The 21,124-nt window shown below is 41.0% G+C and overlaps 1 protein-coding gene across 1 annotated transcript in view; it reads right to left on the bottom strand.

Moving 5' to 3' along the window:
* The window catches only part of MAD1L1 (mitotic arrest deficient 1 like 1), a 353,627-nt gene that overhangs the window by 235,259 nt on the left and 97,244 nt on the right, over positions 1–21,124 (bottom strand). The window contains 1 exon segment of the mRNA XM_040574714.1: positions 13,828–13,972. Within this exon segment, the coding sequence (XP_040430648.1) occupies positions 13,828–13,972 (145 nt within the window).

Genomic DNA, 21,124 nt, shown 5'->3' on the forward strand with positions numbered 1-21,124 from the left:
GAAAAATACTAGATTTCACACAGCGTGCATGCAAGCAGCTTTCAAACAATGATCTGCCAGGTAGGTGAAGTGGATGCCCTCTGGGGACGTGACACCCCCAGGGACATGCTGGCCAGTGGTGACCTGCAGCAGGAAGCGACTCCATCCTGTGCCTGTACAGCAAACCACAGCCTCCACAAACAAACCCACTTCAGCAACATTGCTCCAGGAGAAAAGCAGATCCTTGTACTGACACAGGTTCACCAAAATCATCCTAGATGCTTCCAGGATATGACAAGACTCAGCAGATGTAGAAAATCAGTGAAATGCTGATGTTAATACAGTGGGGCAGGCAGCGCCAGGGACATGCACACAAAGGACTTGCTGTCTGAAGGAAGGTCATTTTCACACATCTGAGACACAAAACTGCAGTCTGTGTTGTAGGACTCTGTGAAAAAAAGAAGGGATCAAATATTCTGAGTAAGAGATGCAATAAATTAAGACTTAACAGCTCTTCCACAGACCTCCTGTTTGACTTGGGCTCAGCCTTTCAGCCATCTCATCCAGTGTCGCAGTTCCCCTTATGTAATGGAGATATCTGAGTGCTTCTCTATCTCCCAGCAATGAAAGAAGGAAAAGTACAACACTGCACAGTGCATACTGCTAAAATATCATGAGTGACAGTGTCATTCAGATTCCCAAAATAGACAGCATTTAACCTTCATTAGTTGTTAACAGCTCTCATAAGTCTACCAAGGGTTGATACTTGGATATTATTAACACATTTAACTCCTGACTGAGCTCCAAGGCAAAAAAGAGAAAGGACAGACACCGTAAGATTCCTCCTTCCCCCCAGTTTCTTATCACTACTTCTCTGCAAACAGAAATTTGCAAGGAAAAAACTCGCTGGTCTGGATGAATAAACCCTGTAATTCCAAAAGCCCTCCCCAAGGAGAGCAGCGACCTCACCTTCTAAATCTCAACAGCATGGCAAAATGAGAAGATACCATTTTTCTTAAGTCGTATTTGTATGAAAGATGTGAACTCTCTAATTTACAGTTAATTTGATTAGCATTCCTTTAACCATATTAAAGGTTAATTACAGATCAAAATTTTTGAGGCAGATCTTTGGGTATCAGTTCATTTGCACGGAGCACAATCACCAGCCACATGCAGAACCACAGCAGAGGAGGAACGTCCAACATATAGCAAATCCTACAAAAGTGAACAAACCCTACCAGGATGGGGTCATCAATAAGTCCTCTGTTGTTGCTAATGTGACTGGGAACACAGACTGCAATGTCTTGGCTGCAGTTAAGAGACCTGGTTCCTTCATGGAGCAGTCTGACTTTACAACTAACCTGTGTAATGCAGAGAAGTCAACTTTAGCTGGTCCTTCAGAGGGATCAAATCATCCCCAGGGTTAAGGAGCAAACTCCAAAAGAGACCAAGTCTCAGTAGCAGAGGGTGCACCAACAGCTGCAGGAGAAGGACCTTGAGAGGCCCCAAACTGACTGATCCATGTCCAGGGTAAGGAGGAAAGTGATGCAGAGAAGGCATACACATTTTATTACTTCTGCCCACATTTCCAGTTTACTTGTGTTATCTAAGGGGAAGCATCGGATTTAGAATGTACATTTCAAGTCCTTCAGCTTACATATGTCTCTAGAGAGTTAAACTACAAACCTGGCTATTATTTACAGCTGTTCAGCATCCTATTCAGGACACTTTCAGTGGCTTCAGCAGTTTTCTTTTTTTCTCTTCTTTTATGCAAGTAAGAAGCCAATATGGGAATGGGAGGGCTACAAACACAGCCTCAGGTTAACAGCACACATGACAAATTCATGTGCAGAGCTGTTACATAAGAAACATCTTGGCTAGCACAAAAGGAGGGGGTGAGTTAAATTGCTTTTTTTCCTTTAATCATTTCTTTAGTAGAAAAGATTTCATTTAAAGCCTCTAAAGTGGAATGAACGTGCTCTGTGATGAGCAATTCCCTGGGCTACCTGTGACAGTCGTACCACGGGAGAAAGCACGGAGCCGAGGGGAAGCAGGCGCTCGCTGTCTCTTGTCACAGAGCCAGTGGTATTTTGGATGGAGCAGAGCTTAATGTTGGGATTTCCTTAAAGGACTGGCAGAACTAACGGGAGGTGGGAGAGGAGCGCCTGACACCGTGGCGTGCGGGGGGCTTGGGCCCTTGGGGCACGCGTGGCCCAACGTGCGGGATGGGAATGGGGAGGTGATGGGCAAGGGTACCGGGGGCTGCAACAGGGACATAGGGAGACGTCACTGGAGTGAGTAGTGCCACACGATCGCGTTCACTTCATCCAAAAGGTCAAAAATTCTCTTACATGGCGGGTTTTATTTTTAAAAAACAACCCCCAGCGGTTCACGAGCATTTTTTTCCCCCAGCACCACACTCCTACAAATGCTATCTTAATAAACATCTCCACTTTAGAGGAGGATAAAAGGCATTTTATTTTGATTTCATTATATTTCCTGAAATTGCTTTTTTCTTTTTGCATTTTTTCTTGCCATTCAGTTGTGGTGGCCCTCATGGAGGGATAATGCAATAATACTTCTGACAAGGTCAGCTTTCCAATAACTTTGCAAATGGCATTTCCCTATAACAAAAGAAGTACAGATTTTCTCTTTTTTTTTGTAATTAATGTAATAGAAATGTCAACCCCGAAAGTTGGTCTCCAAAGGTAGTACGTTATCAACAGAAAATTAATTTTTTAAAGCCAGAAAGTGTTTCCTTATCTCTAAAACTGAAAATACTATTTACAAAGAAGAACAACTGTTATGCGTGCAAAACAGAAAATTTCTGCAGCTTATGTCAGTGTGAAAAAAAAACAGTAAAAGCATTTATCCAACTGGGGAGGAGTTAAATTAGGACATACGCTAATTCAGACACGACTGTTTTGAGAACTGCACATTAATGGATTGCTAATTCATTTTGCACACACCCTGTAGAAGCACACAGCACAGAGCACAAACTGAATGAAGTGTTATTTCACATTCATGTGTATCTTTAATTTAACCACGTGCTTTTAATGCACAGAACTCATCTTCCCAGCAGCTCAGAGTGCCATAGTGGAGAAAACTGAACATAGGAGGCTGCACTCCCATCTTGGGTGGAGTGAAGGGGAAAAAAAATAAAGAGTATTTAGCTGTAGCAAAATAACAGGTCTTGCAGTTCCAGCTTAGACTGTCACAACAGATAGGCAGAACATGCATTTTCCCATGAAAAATACTTGCCATCGATATCAAACCCAGCCTTCCAGGTGTTCGAAGGTCTAAGCATGAGCTCAGCACAAAGGTTCTCAAACATTTGCAGAAAAGTGACCAATTTAAAAACGCTCCCCCCTTCGGTGACTTTTGCTTCAACCACTTTGTCTCGATTCATTGCAGACAGTCTTGTGGCACCCAAAATGATATCGACCAGAAGACCACGTAGGACATACTCCCCTGCTCCCTTAGTATTCAGGCTGGAGCAGTCACCTGAAGTGATGTGACGCTGGAGGACGCACATGTCGTTTCCCAGGGACTCGGCACAGTGGCAAGCAAAGGGACACATCTGCTTGCATTTTTTGACAATCCTTTTCCTTCACTAGCCAAGGCAAGTGCAGAGATGTAGACATGACAACATACAGACATATTCAAATATTGCTCTGGCTCTGCTTCCCTACACTTAAAAGCTGCCAGGATTCCCCATGGGACCATAGCATCTTCCCACATACAACTCTACAAATCATACGACTCAATAAAAATAGTTCTCCTCCTCCTCCTGACAGGAAGAAAGTTAAATATCAATTAGATGTAGAAAGCTCATCTTTTCCTGTCTCATGCTCATTCTTCATTTATCTATTAATCTCTTTCCAATTTCTCAGCTTTAAGAAAAATATATATATATATTTAGGTAGGTAGTGATATTTTCAGGGAAATCCTGAGGCTCTGGATATAAATGGAGAGAAAAACAAGCCTCAGTCACCCCACTGTGCCAAACTGCTTGTACCTGAACAGGTACATTTATGGTTAATGGTTCTTCACAGCTCCTGCTCTAGATGTCCTACACAGCACTGAAAAAAAAATGGCAAGTCTCCCATATATTGAGAACTTGTAATATAATATTCTCATGACATCAGAATTCATTAAGTGAAACTAGACCTATTCTTCAAATTTGCTATAGTTGCTATTAAAGAATGTTGTCTCTATCTGAAATACTACTCGAGCAAATGTGCTCATAAAATTGGGAACAGTTCATTTCTCCTTAGTGCAACAAATCATGGGTCAAAGACCATTTCCACGATCTTTTGAAAAAAACTCATTTGACTTCTAATATATTCATCAATTTAAGCAATGCTTGACCTGAGATGATGTGAACACGCATTGAACAAAATAGTTAGCATTTCAGGACACTCTGCTAGAAGCAATCCAAAACTCCTTAATTCTCCAGACAGTCCTTCGGTTTTATAGAGATTTTGGGTCTTCATTTGAAAGGATGCTCTGAGTGACTGGTGTCTGAGTAGTGCAGCTGTTCTTACCAGAGGCTCACATCACATGTTGGAATAAGCTACTGTGCAATTACTTAATTATCTCTCTCTCCTATCCCTTAAAAAAATCCACAGCAATTCAACTTGAAGCAAACCCAGTTAATCCAGTTTTATGGCTCAGAATTAAAATAGAGAGAAGTCAGGGATTCAAAGCTGCAGTTCTTGTGGCAGTACCACCACTGTTAGAGGCACAGATCTTAATGCCTTCAAACCATTAGTATTTTGGGAACAAAGGAACGCAAAAAGCCCTTTTTGTGCAGCTTATTCCAGCTAATAATTTAGAGCCTGATGTTCAGAAATCCTACGTCCCTACCCCAGCCCTTGGATGCTGCACAAGCCCTTGCCCAGCTACCTCCCTCAGCCACCTCTTGTTGTCAACCCTTCCCTTGCTTGCCAGGCAGAGGTAAAACGTGCTCTGCCTAACTTCTCTCAACAATAACTCCCTCATTCCACCCATCCATCTTCATACTTGCTTCTCTGACATATCTGTCCCCGCATCCTTCATAATTCAGGGTTGAGGAGCTAAGGAATAAATGTTACAGCACAAGCATCAAGGGAACTATAACTTTGAATTACCTGACCTCGGTGAGTTTAAATTGTCAGCCATAACACTGGATTAACCTAATTTCTTTTTATTGAATATTTTACCTTTAGAAGTCATACAGCCCTTTCTCTCAGAGAAATATGAGAACTGAAGGTCAAATAAATTCTTTTATGGGTATATTTCTAATTTTCATAGTCTAACCTCTTAGCATTGAACACTAATATCTAGTGCCAGCAGGATAAAGCAAAATCCAGGCACTACTCTGGGGAAAAAGTATTTCCATAGCCCTTCAGAAATACATCAAACTAATACATAACTTTTAATTTTGCTGCATATTCTGAATTGTTGTAAGTTTGAAAAAGCTCTAAACACCTTGTTTAAATAGCAACCATCAGGCATAACATACATTAAGAACACAGGCTGTCCTTGTGTCTCCACCCCAAAAAGCATCTGATAGAAAGACAGCAATGAACTCCGCATTCTTATAATTACAAGGTTTATCAGATACATCATAAGGCAAGAAAAAGAATGACAAGGCACTGATTCAAAAAAAAAAAACGCTAAGAATTTTTACGAGCTCTTTCATGCTTCTAAGAGCGGATGGGAAGCAAGGCCCACGAGTCAATTCATCTTCTTCCTCCAGGCTGGTCATTTGAAGGTAGCGTTTGCTGTTTCCAAGTTGAAAGCCCTTAGGTGACTAATCTCTACTCTAACAAAGCATACCACTTGTATGCCTCTGTGGTACAAATTCCTACAGGTACCTGTATAGGGACACAAAGAGGTGGAATATCCAAAGTTGGTGAAAGGAAAATCTATCCGCTACTGTGAAGAACTAGGCCAATATCAGATGAAGAGCAGAAATTATCACTAGAGAGGATGCAATGGAAAGCAACATGGGAAGGGGCAGACCATGCCCCCCCCATCTGCAGCCCTACAGTGAACAAGTGTGGTCATCTCAGACCTCTTCAACAGATGAGGACCCAAAGGCAGAAAGACAAGTCAGAAACTAAGAGAACATTGTAGGCTTTAAAAAGCCATTCTGGAGCAGGATTAGCATGTGAGAGCTCAACAACGTTGCTATTTCCTTCATTTGACTCAAAAGGAGTGAGTGGTAAATATATGACCAAATCAGGCAAAGTAACAAAGCTAATATTAAATGAAGAAAAACATGCAAAAGCAAAGCATGCACTTGTCTGGGAGCCATGTCAGAAAACATGAATTTATCCTCTTACAGAAATCTACAAATCTCGCTTGAAAATGGTAGCATTTTCTGTTTTAAAGACACTTCCTCCTTACAAATGGTCTTAGCATACTTCTTCGAAACTATTACAGACAACCTCTTCTCCAAAGATATTGATTTCAGCTCTCCTTATTTATTCTTTGTAGCAACATTCTGCAATTATATTAGCAAGTGGTATTAGCAGGTCTCACGGAACAGGCTGTTTCAAAGCAAAATGGTTCGTGTTCACTTTATTCTGGAAGACAATTTCCATTTGCTTAATATAGTCATGATATTTTAGTGAAGTAATTATACTCTTAGCTATCAGTAACAATTAAACCCTTCTTAGACTGGGGTTGCTTAATAAAGGTCTCAAAATAAATAACACATTCCAAACACAATATTTTTAAATGTCAAGCATGCAAATAGGATCTTGTAATGAATATAATGGAGCATCAAGTATAAATCAGCACAAAGTTAGCCTGTGATTGTACAAAACTCTGCTAAAATTGCCGTTAGAGTATTGTGGAATTCTGATTACCATGCTAGAGAGAAAAGCAGCACAGGAACAGAGATGAAATCATTTCATTAAATATTATGACTGGTTCAGGAGACAGCTAGGGTGAAACCATCAGCACTGCTGTTTCCATAGCTGCAGAGCAGACTTGGTCAAGACTATGGTCAGGCTGACAATTGATATCTGTTCATTTGTATTTTCTATAGCAACTTCCACGAAAATGAAGTTCCTCTGCAGCCAGATCACTCAGTTATAAGCTAAATAAAACCCAGAGCAGACAAGTTACAGAGCACAGACAAAATAGCGGGGGAAATCATTCTCAAACTCAGGTCTAGAGAGACTTGAAATCAGGTCAACAGATCCTAGAAAGCTGTTCTGTATGGAAGGGGAGATCACAGTTTAAAGGTCCTTACAATACAGACAGCAAGGTAATCATGAAAGGAGAAGGAGACCAGCGCCAGACATTAAAAAAAAAGGAAAGAGTTGTTAGAATAAATATTTGCAGAATTTTCTTGTAGAGCACCCATTACAGGCAAAGAGCAGTGGAGCAAATTATCTCCAAGCTGCTACACTTGGGAGCCAGCTGCCCCAGCTCCAGAAGGTTGTTGGGTGAATTAGGACTAATGTTTTAGTCCTATTTAGTCCCTGCCTGGCACAGGAAGCATTCGAAGGCAGAAACGTGGACTATCTCAGCAGCATCCTTTCCATACTTAGTAACTCTTGGCTTAGCAACTTTTTGTCACCTCCTGTGGCAAATCCAGACGCCACAGTTGAGCAGAACAGATGGCAGGACCTCTGAGCACAGAAACTGCTCCTGGTCCTTGCTCACCACGTGGCCCAAGTCCCTGTGGAGCACCAAGCCTGTAATCTGTACAACATCTGGATCGAGTCCAAGGGTAGTTTTCAAAGCAGAGCAGGATTTTCATCTGAATGAATTATATATTCTACAAACACAGGCCTCTGTCTGCCTTTTATAGTCTGCAAGGCCCTTTAGCAGATAGCAATTAACCCAGACAGAAGTGGGTTTGGACCAACCCTAAACCACAGACAACCTTCTGGTTCAGAGCATTTCAAAAACCAGGACAGCCTGCTTGCAGTGCAGATTAACTTACTCAAAACAATCATAACAAATTTGGATTATACTGGGGAAATAAAGAAAAAACCTAGTATTAAACCCAGACCTCTCTTTCCCTGGGGCACCTCATCTCACACAGACACCAGGCTGTTGGACACCAACAAAAGCAAACACAAAACTTGGTATTTCCTCAACCTGAACAGGAAACATCTCCAGCAGCAGCCAAAACCTCTGAATCCCACTGTCTCATCACAAAACTTCGCATGCTTTATCCACTGCTCCAGACACTCTTGTGTAAACCACGAGCACAAAGCCAAACAACCACGCTGCACTAGACTGAACCCAGGATCAATATAATACCAGCTAGCACAGGGAAGAGATTTTTCATAAAAACCTCTACTTCATCTCTGACCTGTGAGTCCTCATCCTCAGAAGAAAAAAACCCTCTACAATAGAGGTGTCTCAGAATTGAAATTCATGGTGTTACTGGATACTAAAAATTGTGGTTCAGGAGAGACCTCATTGAAACCCCTTTTCCTGTGCAGACAGCAATAACCTCTCTCTCTCTCCTGTCCTGCAGCAGTTAATGATCTTCTCTCATCCTTTGCTATCATCCCCTCCACCCATAACTCCCAATCACCTGTTCTCTTCCAAACACAAAGACTGTCTCGTCTCCCCTCATCTTACAAGTCTGCAAGATGATCTAATAGGCACCACCTCACCTGGCAAAACTCACCTCGTGCAATCACAGAAGAGGGAGCAGACTAATTTATTTAAAACATATTTATTTGCAGCCATTAAAAGGAAGACAACTTCCACGGGTTTCTAAAAACCTACAGAGGAGAGACAAGGTGAGCAGAGGGAAAGGGCTGGCACAGGTCAGGCTGGCAGCAGATAACAATCACGTGCAGAGTGGCAGCACAGCTGGTGCTGCACGAGTAATGGGACTGCTTAAATGATATACGTAGAGTCATGAAGTGGATCAAAGGGAGGAAGAGGCATCGCACTGTAACAGCCAGGGAGAAGCATTTGATACTGCCCACGACACAGAGGAGCAGTTCAGTTCTATCCCAAACCCATCCATGCTACCTAGGCACAGAGCACATGGTGCAACACCCAAAAGAAGGTCATTGCAAGGCATCTTTTTACCAGACTGTTTTTATTGCTATTGAGTGTGATATTTAAAGATAAATACATATCCCAGAAAAAGGGTTAATTCACCTCCTTCACCAAACTCTCAGATCCTTCCTTGTACTTCCAAATCATCCACCTCCTCCGAAATATCACAACGCAGGGCCCAATGTGGCAGAGAAACCAACGGCATTATTTTAAATCTTTACTGATTACAAAACAAAGCAGATGGCAAATCAAGTCATGAACTCTGCATCTGCCATGCTTAATGAACAGTTTAATTACCTAGGCCCGTTTCTGACGCATCTCTGCCATTCTCGGCTCTGGGAGTCACTTACATAGCTCGTACTGACTCTTGCGAAGATATCTCCAGGAACATGTGGTGCCAACAGTCAGCTGGAGTTGGTTAATCAATAATTATTTAATCTCCAACTTTTATGGTGATGGCCTGAATTATGTCTCTACCAAAACAGATTTCCTATCAGATCACATGATTTGCTTGAATGCTCAGAAAACAAAACAGAGTTTTTCAGCCTCTTCTCTGGGTAGCGGAGCACCCGAAGGCAGACAAATGCGCAGACCGGAAACAAACAAGGCAAAACAACAACATGCAGCACAATCAGATTAATTCATTTGCTGCATTACGCCTCTCATGAGAGCAAGGGATGCAATTAGGACAGTGTACGTTCACAAAGTCTAAAATTTGAGAAGCAAATTGGGCTCATTTGGGATGTTACAAGAAGTAACTGAAATTGCACTTCACGTTTGGAGTGCTTGTGCATGCAAAGAGGCACGAGCCTCCCGCACAGGATCAGGCACCAGCTGCAACCAAGCAGGGCGTCTGGGCTCGGGTCAAACCCACCACACGTGCTCTAGGGTGCTCAGAAGAAAAAAGTGTCCCAAGGAATCACCGACGCAGGAGATGAGGCTGACAGGTCTGAATTATAACAGCAGCCAAGTGACAGATACAGCCCAGGGCTGACTCATGACCAAGGAAAAATCACACAAGGAGAGGAGGAGGTAATGATGCTATGAAGATCCATGCAAACCAACTTTTTACCCTCCATTGAAGGGCTTTGGGAACCCCTCAGCATGCTTTTATCGCTGGTCCATAAAGGTCCATTTGTGCCCCTTGAAAGCTGCCCTCCAGGAACAAAGAGAGCAGAGCTTTGGTTTTGTTAAACACAGGCTCAACAAGCTACTTGAACTCAAACAAGGATTTTCAGAAAGGGATTTTCATTCTGGGAGACTTACGTGTCACAGAAAATTACCCAAGAGATTCAAATTTTAGTCACTCAATAGCAGAATTGCCTGCTTTTAATAAGCCCACTTCATAAAGACCATGAGTTGTGTGGAAAGCTCTCAGAAAAGAGAAATACAAGCTTACGGACAACACAAAAGTCAAATACAGAACTGTAGGCAAACACAACATTCAAAGCCAATATAGGGGTAGATCAAACAGGAAAAGGACAGAGATAGACCAGGTCTTTCCCCAGCACTTCAGATACCTCCCAGCACTGCTGTATTAAAAACACCTTGTATCATAAAGCAAAGATAAAAGGTTTCTCTAAAACTCTGAGCAAAACCAAAGCAAAAAGACAGCACAACAGACAGCAAACCTAGCCAGGTGGATGTCAAACAGAGTGAGTAAATACATCCCTTCAAACATTAATTTCTTTTTCATTACCCTAAGTGAACAGATTGACACTCCAGCAAATACCTTCAAGCCGTCAATGTCTGAAAAGCTCTCAGGTGTCCAAGAGACTCTTATTTCATTGAAAACATGCATATCAGAAAACTTCAAGTACCACTCTGACTTACAAGACATACGGGAGAAAGTCATCAACTAACACGTTCTGAACAGCAGTTTGTCAACAATAATAATGAGGATACACTTCCTGCCCCAGTCCACTGTCAGAGGTGGAATTAATTGGGCCAGACCACTGCACAAGTATGTCAAAGAGAATGCTGTTCCTCAAGTCTGCCGAGGAAGAAAGATTTGTAAAGAGTCATAGAAGTATCCTAGATTGACAACTGTGCCTATTGCAAACAGTAAACCAAGTGGAAAGGCCCAAGTAAGGTCAAGGAAGCCCAAAAGAAGCAAATGAGGCAAGGAAGCAAGCAACGGAGGGAGAAGTTAAATGCACTGAAATGGAAATACAAGAGCAACCAACCAAGTAAAACAGAGACTGTGGCAAGCAGAAAATGAACAAGACTACAAAAAACAGGACAGGCAATCCATGAAAGCCAAAAAAAAATTGCTTGAATATGGAGATAATATTCAATAGCCATAAAAGCAAGCCAAGAAGGAATCAGGTCAGCAAAGCAAGTGCCACCTGAAGGGAGCATGTTTGTTACTAAAATACTAGGTATTGCTGTTATCGAATGAAGAACAGCTTATCAGTTTCTACTGATCTTTGAAAATGTATTCTAGACCTGAGACTTCCAGGTTACAATTTGATCCCAAAGAACAGATAGCTGTTACTGTGTTAAACTTGCACTGTTAAATATGTCTGATGTCTTTCAGACCTTATTTGCTCAGCATACAGGAACAGATTCATTGCCCTACCAGAGGGTCAGATATACACAAATGCAAAAATCAGTGTCAGAAACAATAGCAATTCAATCATATATATATAATAGTCTCCCCCAAATTAGATTTTCACAGTCCTGTTTAACAAGAGAAAGATTCAATAAAGAAAGCTCATCTTTTCCATTCTCAAATTACATAGAAGCACACTGTAGCACTGATGCCACTAATTAGATGATTAAATACCATTCTAGGTGATATGCTTTCAATGTAAAATAATTATTTTTAACAGACAATATACTTGCTCAATCTCATTTTAAATCACAATATCATACTTTTTTAATTAAATGATATTCCTTCTTCTGATTTTGTATGAGAACGCAACTAGTGGGAGACGCAGTGCCACGAGGAGATTGCCCAAGGACCATAATGCATGTACTTCTTCACAAAGGACCTCGAGCATTCCCTGGATGGAATATAAATTTTCAGACAACAGCAAAGCTTTTATTCCTTTAAAACAGGTCAGTTGAGGAATCATTCAGCACACTGAAAACTTCCACTGTCAAAACACAAGTTTATTTGCCATGGTCTGATGAAGGACACTTCCAACTTTTCCTCTATTCCTCTTCACGGGGAAGGTGACAAGGACAGCAAACAAATCAAGGGCTTTGTCTTTCCTTATAAATTAGAGTCCTCCCTCATATGACAAAGTACTGTTGTCTTTTTGGCCAGTATTTAAAGAAATGTAACGATATTTTGTGTTCTACAACAAAGCATGTTTCTGCTGAGGACTCAAAATAAGTTAAAGGGAATATTTTAGAAGCCACCTGAGAAATTCCCTTCAAGCTGCGCAGCCCAGTGCAATGCTAGACAGCTGAGGAGGTTGTAAAGGAAAGCTTTTATCAGCTTCAGCATTCACCTGTGTCATATCCAGCCATGACATTATCAGACTAGAACATGGAGGGCTGGCTGCTGCTGAGGAGATGAAACGCCTTTTTATTTTCTATGGAGAGGGTTTGGTCCATCCACCCAAATTGCAGAGCTTCCCTTAGTGCAAAGGAGAAAACTGCTGTCATTTTTCCCTTCTCACTTGCATAACTATCCATGGCATCAAATTCTGCAGTCGGAAGGTCTGAAAAAATATCCTCTTGTAAAATGGTGGCTTCATGCTCCAAGAAGCCCTGCTTACCATAAATCACAGCCTCCTTGGCCCAAAACTGACACAGAATTACACAGAACTGGGTGTAGACCAATTAAAACTGATCAAAATGCTTTAGTTGGCACTGAAAATTAAAGCCTAAAGCACTAGCAATATAAGAGGTCCCTTCTCTCTTGCTCAGATACTCCCGTACTAGTATCTTTCCTCCCCATACACAGTGACATGCCTGGCTTCCTCTCGCTCACCCTACCTGCTCGATTCTGACCTTAAGCACACATATAAGCTTACTTAACGTGAGCAGTTTCATGATATCAGGAAGATTGCTTAAGATGAGTGAAGTTTTGTAAGGAATATTTTTGGAAAGTGAAAAACATATCACACCGACTGGAGAGAATTATTATTCCCTTTGGGGAAAGAGCTCCCTCAAAATTTAATATAACATTTTTCAATGCTCTACAGACTTCAAAATTATTGTATAGAATTTCCATCATGGAAGCATACCTGATATAGGATAATACAGACTTCTCTGAAATATCCTATAGAAAGGATCTTAAAATGTATTTTCAATTTACTGGTCTAGTGCCTACCATTATATTTGAACAGACTTTCAGCATAAGAGGAAGGAGATTCTCTTAGTCTCTGTAAATTGTTTTTCCACAGGAACAGTTGACAAGGTGCAGTCGTTTCGTTCTCTTTAGGAAAGGAGGTGAGGCAGCAAAAGCCATTATAAATTCCCCTCAGTGGCTCAAAACACTCCAGCGACAACATGATTCAATTCTCTGCTCTCGCACAAGTGTCAGGCACGAGACTAAGCCATGTATTGCCAATGCAGCAGGAGCCCTGACAGAGGGGCACATTGGCAAGGCCCTACAATGTACTAGTAATTTAATTCCATTGCAGTCCAGAAGACAAGTGTCGCATCTCTTTCACAGCATCAGCTATGCAAAGACCCCAGAGCAACTTTGCAGTACAAGTTACTGAGGGGTACAAAGAAGAAACAGCAAGGGCTGCACCTGGAGGAAAGAGATAAGGGCACATGCTTTTTCGGACATTATCTAGACCCTCACCGGAAAGAAATAAGGACACGTACTTTTCTAGACATTTTCCAGACCCTCACCTTGGTGAGCAGCAATACACGTTTCTGCAGCCGTCTGACCAGCGCTTCGTGCTGCTCGCGCTTCTTCTTCTCTTCCAAGAGCTGGCTCTGAATCTGCAATATTTCCTCCTGTAGCTGCTGCCGGGCCTTCTCCAATGTTCGGGCACTACGAAAGATAACACAGACCTGTGAAAACTTGACCACCACCTCTTAGTCAAATTGATCAGAAAAACCCGAGAGGAGAAGCATGACCACAACACCAGGCCACTGAGGCTGCTGCCATTGCATTGTACAGCTGCACCGCTGGAATCTTGAGGAGCTGCAGTCTCATCAGCTTTTCTCAGAAAAAGCTATGAAAGAACCCCCATTCCCGTGTCAGCCTTCTTGTTCAGCACAAAAAATTACTGGAATCTCACATATACTAGGCATTTAAATAATTGCATATCTATTTCAAAATCAATCAGTTTGCCTTTGAAAAGATGGCTCATTTTCAACAAACAACGTAAGAGCTTGGTTTCCACTGCATCTTTTACTTTTTTTTTCCTCTCCAAACAAAGTAGAAGTAAAACTGAGGTTTAATGTGATCTGTTTTGACAGAAAGATAATATTCAGCTAGTAATTATAGCCACCACCTGCACATTGCTCTTGCCAGCAACCTATATTGGAAGAGAAATGTTTTCCAAGGCCAGGCAGTTAGCACATAGCTTGCAATGTGGACATGACTCTCAATTGAGCCAGAAGAGCTTGGTTCCCCATCATTTTAAGGTACTGCTTAGATAAATCTGAAAGGGACAGCTGCTTTAAAAGACTCTCTTAGCTTAATTTAAAGTACATCCTGCACTGCCAGGTCACCAAGTTGTACTTGAGAAATTTATGGAGGAATTCTCCAGAATCCCCAAGCAGCTATTCCCCAGCCTCAGCATCCTTCTCCTTGAAGACAAACACGCATTTTAAAACACAAGGTGAATGAGAAAACTGTTTAAAACTCCAGTTCAATTTGGAAACATTCAGAGACCAATTTAACAATCAGGGACTGTGAAATTGACTCTTCCTTGTTGTATTCTGGTGGGAAAGTTCAACAAGACTAAATCTGCATTTGAAAATAGATAATTTAATTACCTGGGTACCATTACTTCCTTGGTTCTGGTGTAATTGATCAGTTCAGAAGGGAACCTGTGCCCAAGAACATTATCTCTGGAGACGGAACATGAAGCAGCCATGCACTGGGTGCTCCCTCATCCATCACAGCCTCAGCAAACATCTCAAGTTCATTCTTGTGGATACTCAATAGCAAGACCGAACCTCTTCTTATTCAACAATGCAAAAGTTCCACATGCTAAAATAATCAATTCTTGACATATACAAAATTAATCTATGTTAAAAAGTTTCCTAGAAGCCAAGTACAGAACAGCATCCTACACCTTAAACAATGCTTCAGGGGCAATTCAGGCTGACCCTAAGTTCCAGCAAGCAGACACAACCTGGGTGACACGTGAAGATGTAATGGGAAGATTCATCACACTGTGCCTCCCGAAATCCTAAGCTTAAAACACTCACCCCCTTTCCTTGGGATCTGGTTCTAAGCCAGAATTTAGACTGGATCAGCCCAAGCACATGGGCCAACCTGCTGAGTTTGCAACAGGTCGGTGTCTGACATGGGGCAGAAAGGCTGGGTGGGAGCGGGTAACTCCAACCACTGCCTTAAGACCCATTAGAGCTTATTCAGCAAGTTGTTTTTTTTTTATGCATAGGGTAAATATAAGCGCAAAACCCCAACAACTGTTGTAACAAATTGAATCAAGCCACAGAAACCACACTGCAAATATTATTCATTCTGTCAAAGAAACAGTCCTGCTTAGTCAAAACAGAAGATAAAATGCAAACATAAGATTAAATATTACAGAACAGATAGAATCTCACATTTGATTATTGCAAAGCATTTTGATAGGACAATAGAGAAACCTTTTTCCCTAATCTCCCAATATTGTGACCTATTTCTATAAATGCTGAGTGAACTGATGGATTATGACCGCGTTGACATTCAGAAAAAGTGAGATATATATTAGGTTTCCTTCTCGAAATAATGAATAATATTTGAAATTCACATCTTACAGATAGCACACGCGTTCAGTCATGTTCTTCTCGAACTAGCTTGGAAGATGATTGTTTTAATACACAAGAAAAGCTAAGCAAAGGGAGACAAACGGGTAATTTCCTCAGCCATTGCACAGCACATGGAAAAAAACCATCTTCTGTATTTCAGCCTCAGCTCAAACATGATGTTAATGCAGATAAAATTTAAATGCCAGAGATGTCTATGAAAGGAGTGACAATACTTAAACTCTCTGAACTGACTCTGTTACCAAAGGTTTCCTTGATATAAGAAGTGTGAAATTCAACTTCCTTACAACTCTCCACACCATGCCAAAACAAATTATTGAGATCCTTTCTTCCTCTCTTAGGACAGACTGATAATTCTTCCAGCGAAAACTGCACCAAATACAACATAAACCATCTCTATAAAAAAATAGAGAATAAAAAAAATAAAAGAAAGGAAGAAATGAAAGAAAAGGAAGAAAAGAAAAAAAAGAAAAAGAAAACAAAAAGAAAGTTATATTCCTTAGTGACAAAAAACAGGACTTGAAAGTAGGAACACAGCAACAAATACCATTCAGGTTAGAAATGGGCGTTCATCTTCCACACTGATGACATCTATGGCTTATCAAAAGTAAATGCTCGCTCAAACCAAAAATTTAAAAAAATAAAATAAGCCCAAAGTTCTCCATTCAACGTAAGCCTGGAGAACTGGCATTTTTGCAAGTTCAAAGTAAACCTTTTAAGCCTTAAAGAGAAAAAGTCATTTCTCTTTATCAGCCTATTAATGCTCCTTGTTCCACATCCTAGTGAATAAGATGCCAACATCTTTCTGTTCTGAGCTCTTGAGACTCTTCATATTTTGCTCTTCTCTTCTGTAATCTACTTTAATGTAATCTTAATGATAAAACTTCATTTTCCAGAATGTTCTTTGAAAGATGGAGAACAATGACGGCAGACAGCAAACGCTGAAGCTGTAAGATACATTTTAGTAATTTGCTTTGAGAAAAATTACAAGAGCAGCTCACAGCTCCTCCTCCGTGATCCAAGGAACATTATTTAATTGTTCTGCTCTTTCAGTAACCAACTTACCACCCCACAGATACCCAAAAAGTAGCAGGAAAAGCAAACAGAACACCAGAAGCCGTCTGTACGTCAACCTGGGAGGAAAACCAGAAGTCCATAGCGGCAGAGAGACAATTAGAGGAGCACCACACTCTGGGTCATGTTGCAGCTCAGGAAAAGATGAGACATTTGCACACAGCAGGGACAACTGTCAGAAACGAGAATCGCATCAAAGGGAACACGCTGAAAAACAGAGAGCACGGACGGGAAGAACATTGAGGAAGCACAGAGGGAAAGCAGTGACAGTGCTCTTGCACATCTATATACAGCAAAAAGAAGCGTACTGCAACTATCAACATCTTCATAACACAGTCCAAAATAAAAAGGTTAGTGCACAAGCTAATGAGGCAAAAAGGAGCAAGGGAAATTGTTTTGTAGAAGACATTTGGAGGAAGAAAACTACACCCATTCCTGAGCCCTGACAACTTGCATCCTTCGCGATGCATCGACAGACAGTACGCATAGGGACATACACCGCACTGGAAACTTAGAGACGCTGAATTTAAATCTTGTTTTCCTTTTTAGTTCTCCTCTCCATGTTTTAAAAACCAACATGAAGGCATAAATACACAAAGAAAAGAAATTTGGGGTTCGGCAAAGTAAACATTTTTTCATCTTACATTAAAAGGAAAAAATTAACCCATTGTAAAACATTGCTGAAAAGACAGGGACAGCTCTCAGAGCACTGCTGCCAAACAGAGTTGCCAACCAACAAATTTAATGCAGGTAAACAAGAAAAAACAGTAAGAAGAGATGGTTTTAGTGGTACAAGTATTTCAGCTTAAAAGTCAAAGGTTTTAACTTTTGTTAAAATAAGATTTTTTGGCATCTTACTCTGCTTTCTTTCTCATGCACGTGCTGAACAGAGCACACTGAAGCAGCTGGATCCATCCCCTACTCGCCCTGCGCTACTGCTGCGATGTGCACGAGTGGGAACCAGGCCGGCTGGTATTTCTGTTCGCTGCTAGGGGGTTACCACATTCAGAAGGAGCAATGATACAAAATATTAACACCTTTAGGGGAAGTTAACACATGAACTACATTTCATTCAAAGCTTTAACTGTGTCTTATTTAGAGCCATATGAAATACTGTTACAGAAAATATTACATGAAACAGAGTCCATAGAAAAGTCAGTAGAAAAAAACAGCTTTGTTTTTGACATCTATTTTTCCCAAGTCTTCAGCTAACATTTGCAAACTTTCTCTTGGACTTCGTGCTTTCTCCAAGACCTTTATACATCTCACCCTCATCAGGCTTCCGTAAATCATTCAAAAATAAATGGTCTATATATCATGATGCTGCTCTACATACAAGGAAGTCCTGAATCATACTGAATTTATAATAAGGACAGATGAAACGGGTAAGAAGCAGACAGATGTTTGGAGCTTCATTGGTACACAATGTTTTGCCATTGAGACAGTATTTAAGTTTACTCCCTAAGCAGGGGTATAAATATCAGGCACCAAAATTCAGTTCCTTCAAAGTGAACAGTTAGAGAACAGAAATAAGACAAATTTTATGTCCCGGCAGTGATCCAGGGGCGCTAATTGAGTGACAGGAGGTAGGATTTACTGAAAGAAATTCACATCAGGCACCCTCTCCTTGCTCTCAGCGTGGGGCCAGCTTTGCTGACTGCAACAGCCCAATGGAGCCAACCACAGGAACATCGCCAAAGCGCAGAGGCCAGGGTGGCTCTAGCTTAGCAGGTATTTAATCAAGCACGCAGCGGGAGATTTACTGTCACGCTAATAAACACGCTTTCTACATCCACCAGCTAGATGAGAACGAAAGCAATGTCTTAATTTAACAATAAATAAGAGACTTCTCTGGCTTGTTTTGATTTTAATTTGAAAAATGAATAGTTTGTCAAATACATACATCACTGAGTTGTAGAAAGCAAAATCTTTCAAGAGTGAGATAACTACAGGCATAAGAGTCCTTCTTCTAAGCCTCTACACCTGGAGTGACCATAACACCAAAGCTTCTATTAAAGACATTTATTTGGTGAATAAAACTTTTACTGATATTTTAAAACCACTGAAGCCACGCTGCTTGTCATATGCTTCGTAACTTGATAACATTGCCATCTTCTGTAAAAGCGGCTGCAGCAAAAATCAAACAGAGTTGAATACACAAGTGATCTGTAGCAGCTTATGTACACAAACCTATTAAGGGCTTCTGCTATGTCTAAATCCTCATTGCTCTTGTTCCAAATCAACAACAAATTGGAAACATTTGCATCCTGACCCCAACTTACTCTTTTATTTGCAGTGCTCAGTAGAGAAGCACATACTAAGCATCCTTAACGAAGTGGAAGAAATTAAAAAAGCAGGAGTTAAAAACAACAGTCCTGTACAATTATTAGCACAGCAGACAGCCTGCCCAACATGCATCATCCGTCTCTGCACCATAAGTTTGCATGTGGCATTTAGCAATTACAGAGGACTGCCTGTTTTTAAAGAGCATTCACTGATAAGGATTTTCCACTCCCACTCTGAGATAAGAATAATCCCCACCTTACAAGTCTAAAAAGTGCCTTTCCAACACTGCAGAGAGCTGGAAACATGTGATGACAATGCCTTATGACAACAGACTGATACATCAAACTAAGCAAAGATGTTCATTAAATTGTTTAAAATGTGTTCTAGTGAATGGTGAACAGAATAGCTCCGTTCCAATTATTTCAATAGGACAGCCGTGCTCATTTGGTCCCTTTGCAGGTTTGACTTTTTGCTGTTGTGACAGCTCTGAGTGGTGATGAAGGTCAGCTCGTGGGCCACCCGCCAACAGGGAAACACATGGAGCTTCAGCACCCAAGGATGGCAATGCCCGATCCCTTCCTGTCAGGCCCCACGCCTGCTGTGAGCATCCAGCGCAGTCCCTGAAGCACTAGGAATGAAAAGAAGCAAAATACTGGAGAAAGGGAACTGTTTGTTTTTCCTCCCTCTCCTGACAAACAAAAATACCGAGGAAGAATTTTGAAAGAAAACCTTTTCTCCAGCCAGGATCCAAGCATCCTCTCTGCAGCTGGCTTTATTTACATCATCTAATTCAAATTCTAAATGCTTCAAAGTGTTATTACACTTTTTTCTTTGAAAACAAAAATCACAACAACTGAAACAAAACTGGGAATGAGAAAACCCAAAGATTGAAATAATTACTAATCAAAGGAGAGGCCTGTACATGAGATGGTGAAGTCACTGGCCAGCTCTACCCAGTAATTTCTCTCCGTGTCAGCTCTGATGAGTTTTATATTTCTAACATTTCATCAATTTGAATCACCAAATTCAATTTGCATCCACAGATAAACAGAGAGGGAATAATAAATACTCTCATCTGACCTTGAAGTGTGAGATAGAAAATTGCCCTCCATGATTTCATTTCAATCTGAACCATAATGAATAATGCAGTTGGCCCCATCAGTTACCGATCCATAATCACACACTTGTGGGCTGGAGGAACTCGTATCCGTGCCTAAATATGATGAAAAAAGTCAAAACTTCTTTTTTGTACTAGTCTTTTTCTGCTTCTCCCTCACTATACAGATCTGTATCTGTGCTTCCCCACCAACCCTGCTCACCCCCAGATGTAACTGTCTGAAGGATTTCAATTTGTTGCACTGTCAAAAGTGAGACGAATGCATGGCATAGTTATCTTCTCAATCCAATTCAGTATTATGTGCATTGTAAAAATTCTCCTCTAAGAGCTCTAAATTTGGTAAGCATTCTCCCTCCCAGCAAGCTGTCAAGTCACAGGCCTGACCCTACAGCTCTGGTGCGAAGCACAGCAACACAGCACAGACAACTGGTGGCATAAACACCAAGAGTAACTAAGAATATTTCAGATTTCTGCTACACATTCAAACCAACACTTATCATGAGAGCGGAAAAGTCATCTGGGAATAGGCAGCATGAGAGCTGAGGAGCTGTAAAGGATAAAGGAAAAGGATTAATAACGAGGAGTGAAAAAAGGAAAATTTGCTTGAAGTAGGGAATGAAGTGAGTAGGAGAACAGTTGTGCTGAACCAACTTGTCAGCAAACAAATATGCTGAAATTCTAGGCTCTTGACAGTTAGATAATAGCTTATCTTAATAAAAT

This window comes from Cygnus olor, chromosome 15 (genome assembly GCF_009769625.2).
Source record: "Cygnus olor isolate bCygOlo1 chromosome 15, bCygOlo1.pri.v2, whole genome shotgun sequence".
Classification (NCBI taxonomy): Eukaryota; Metazoa; Chordata; class Aves; order Anseriformes; family Anatidae; genus Cygnus; species Cygnus olor.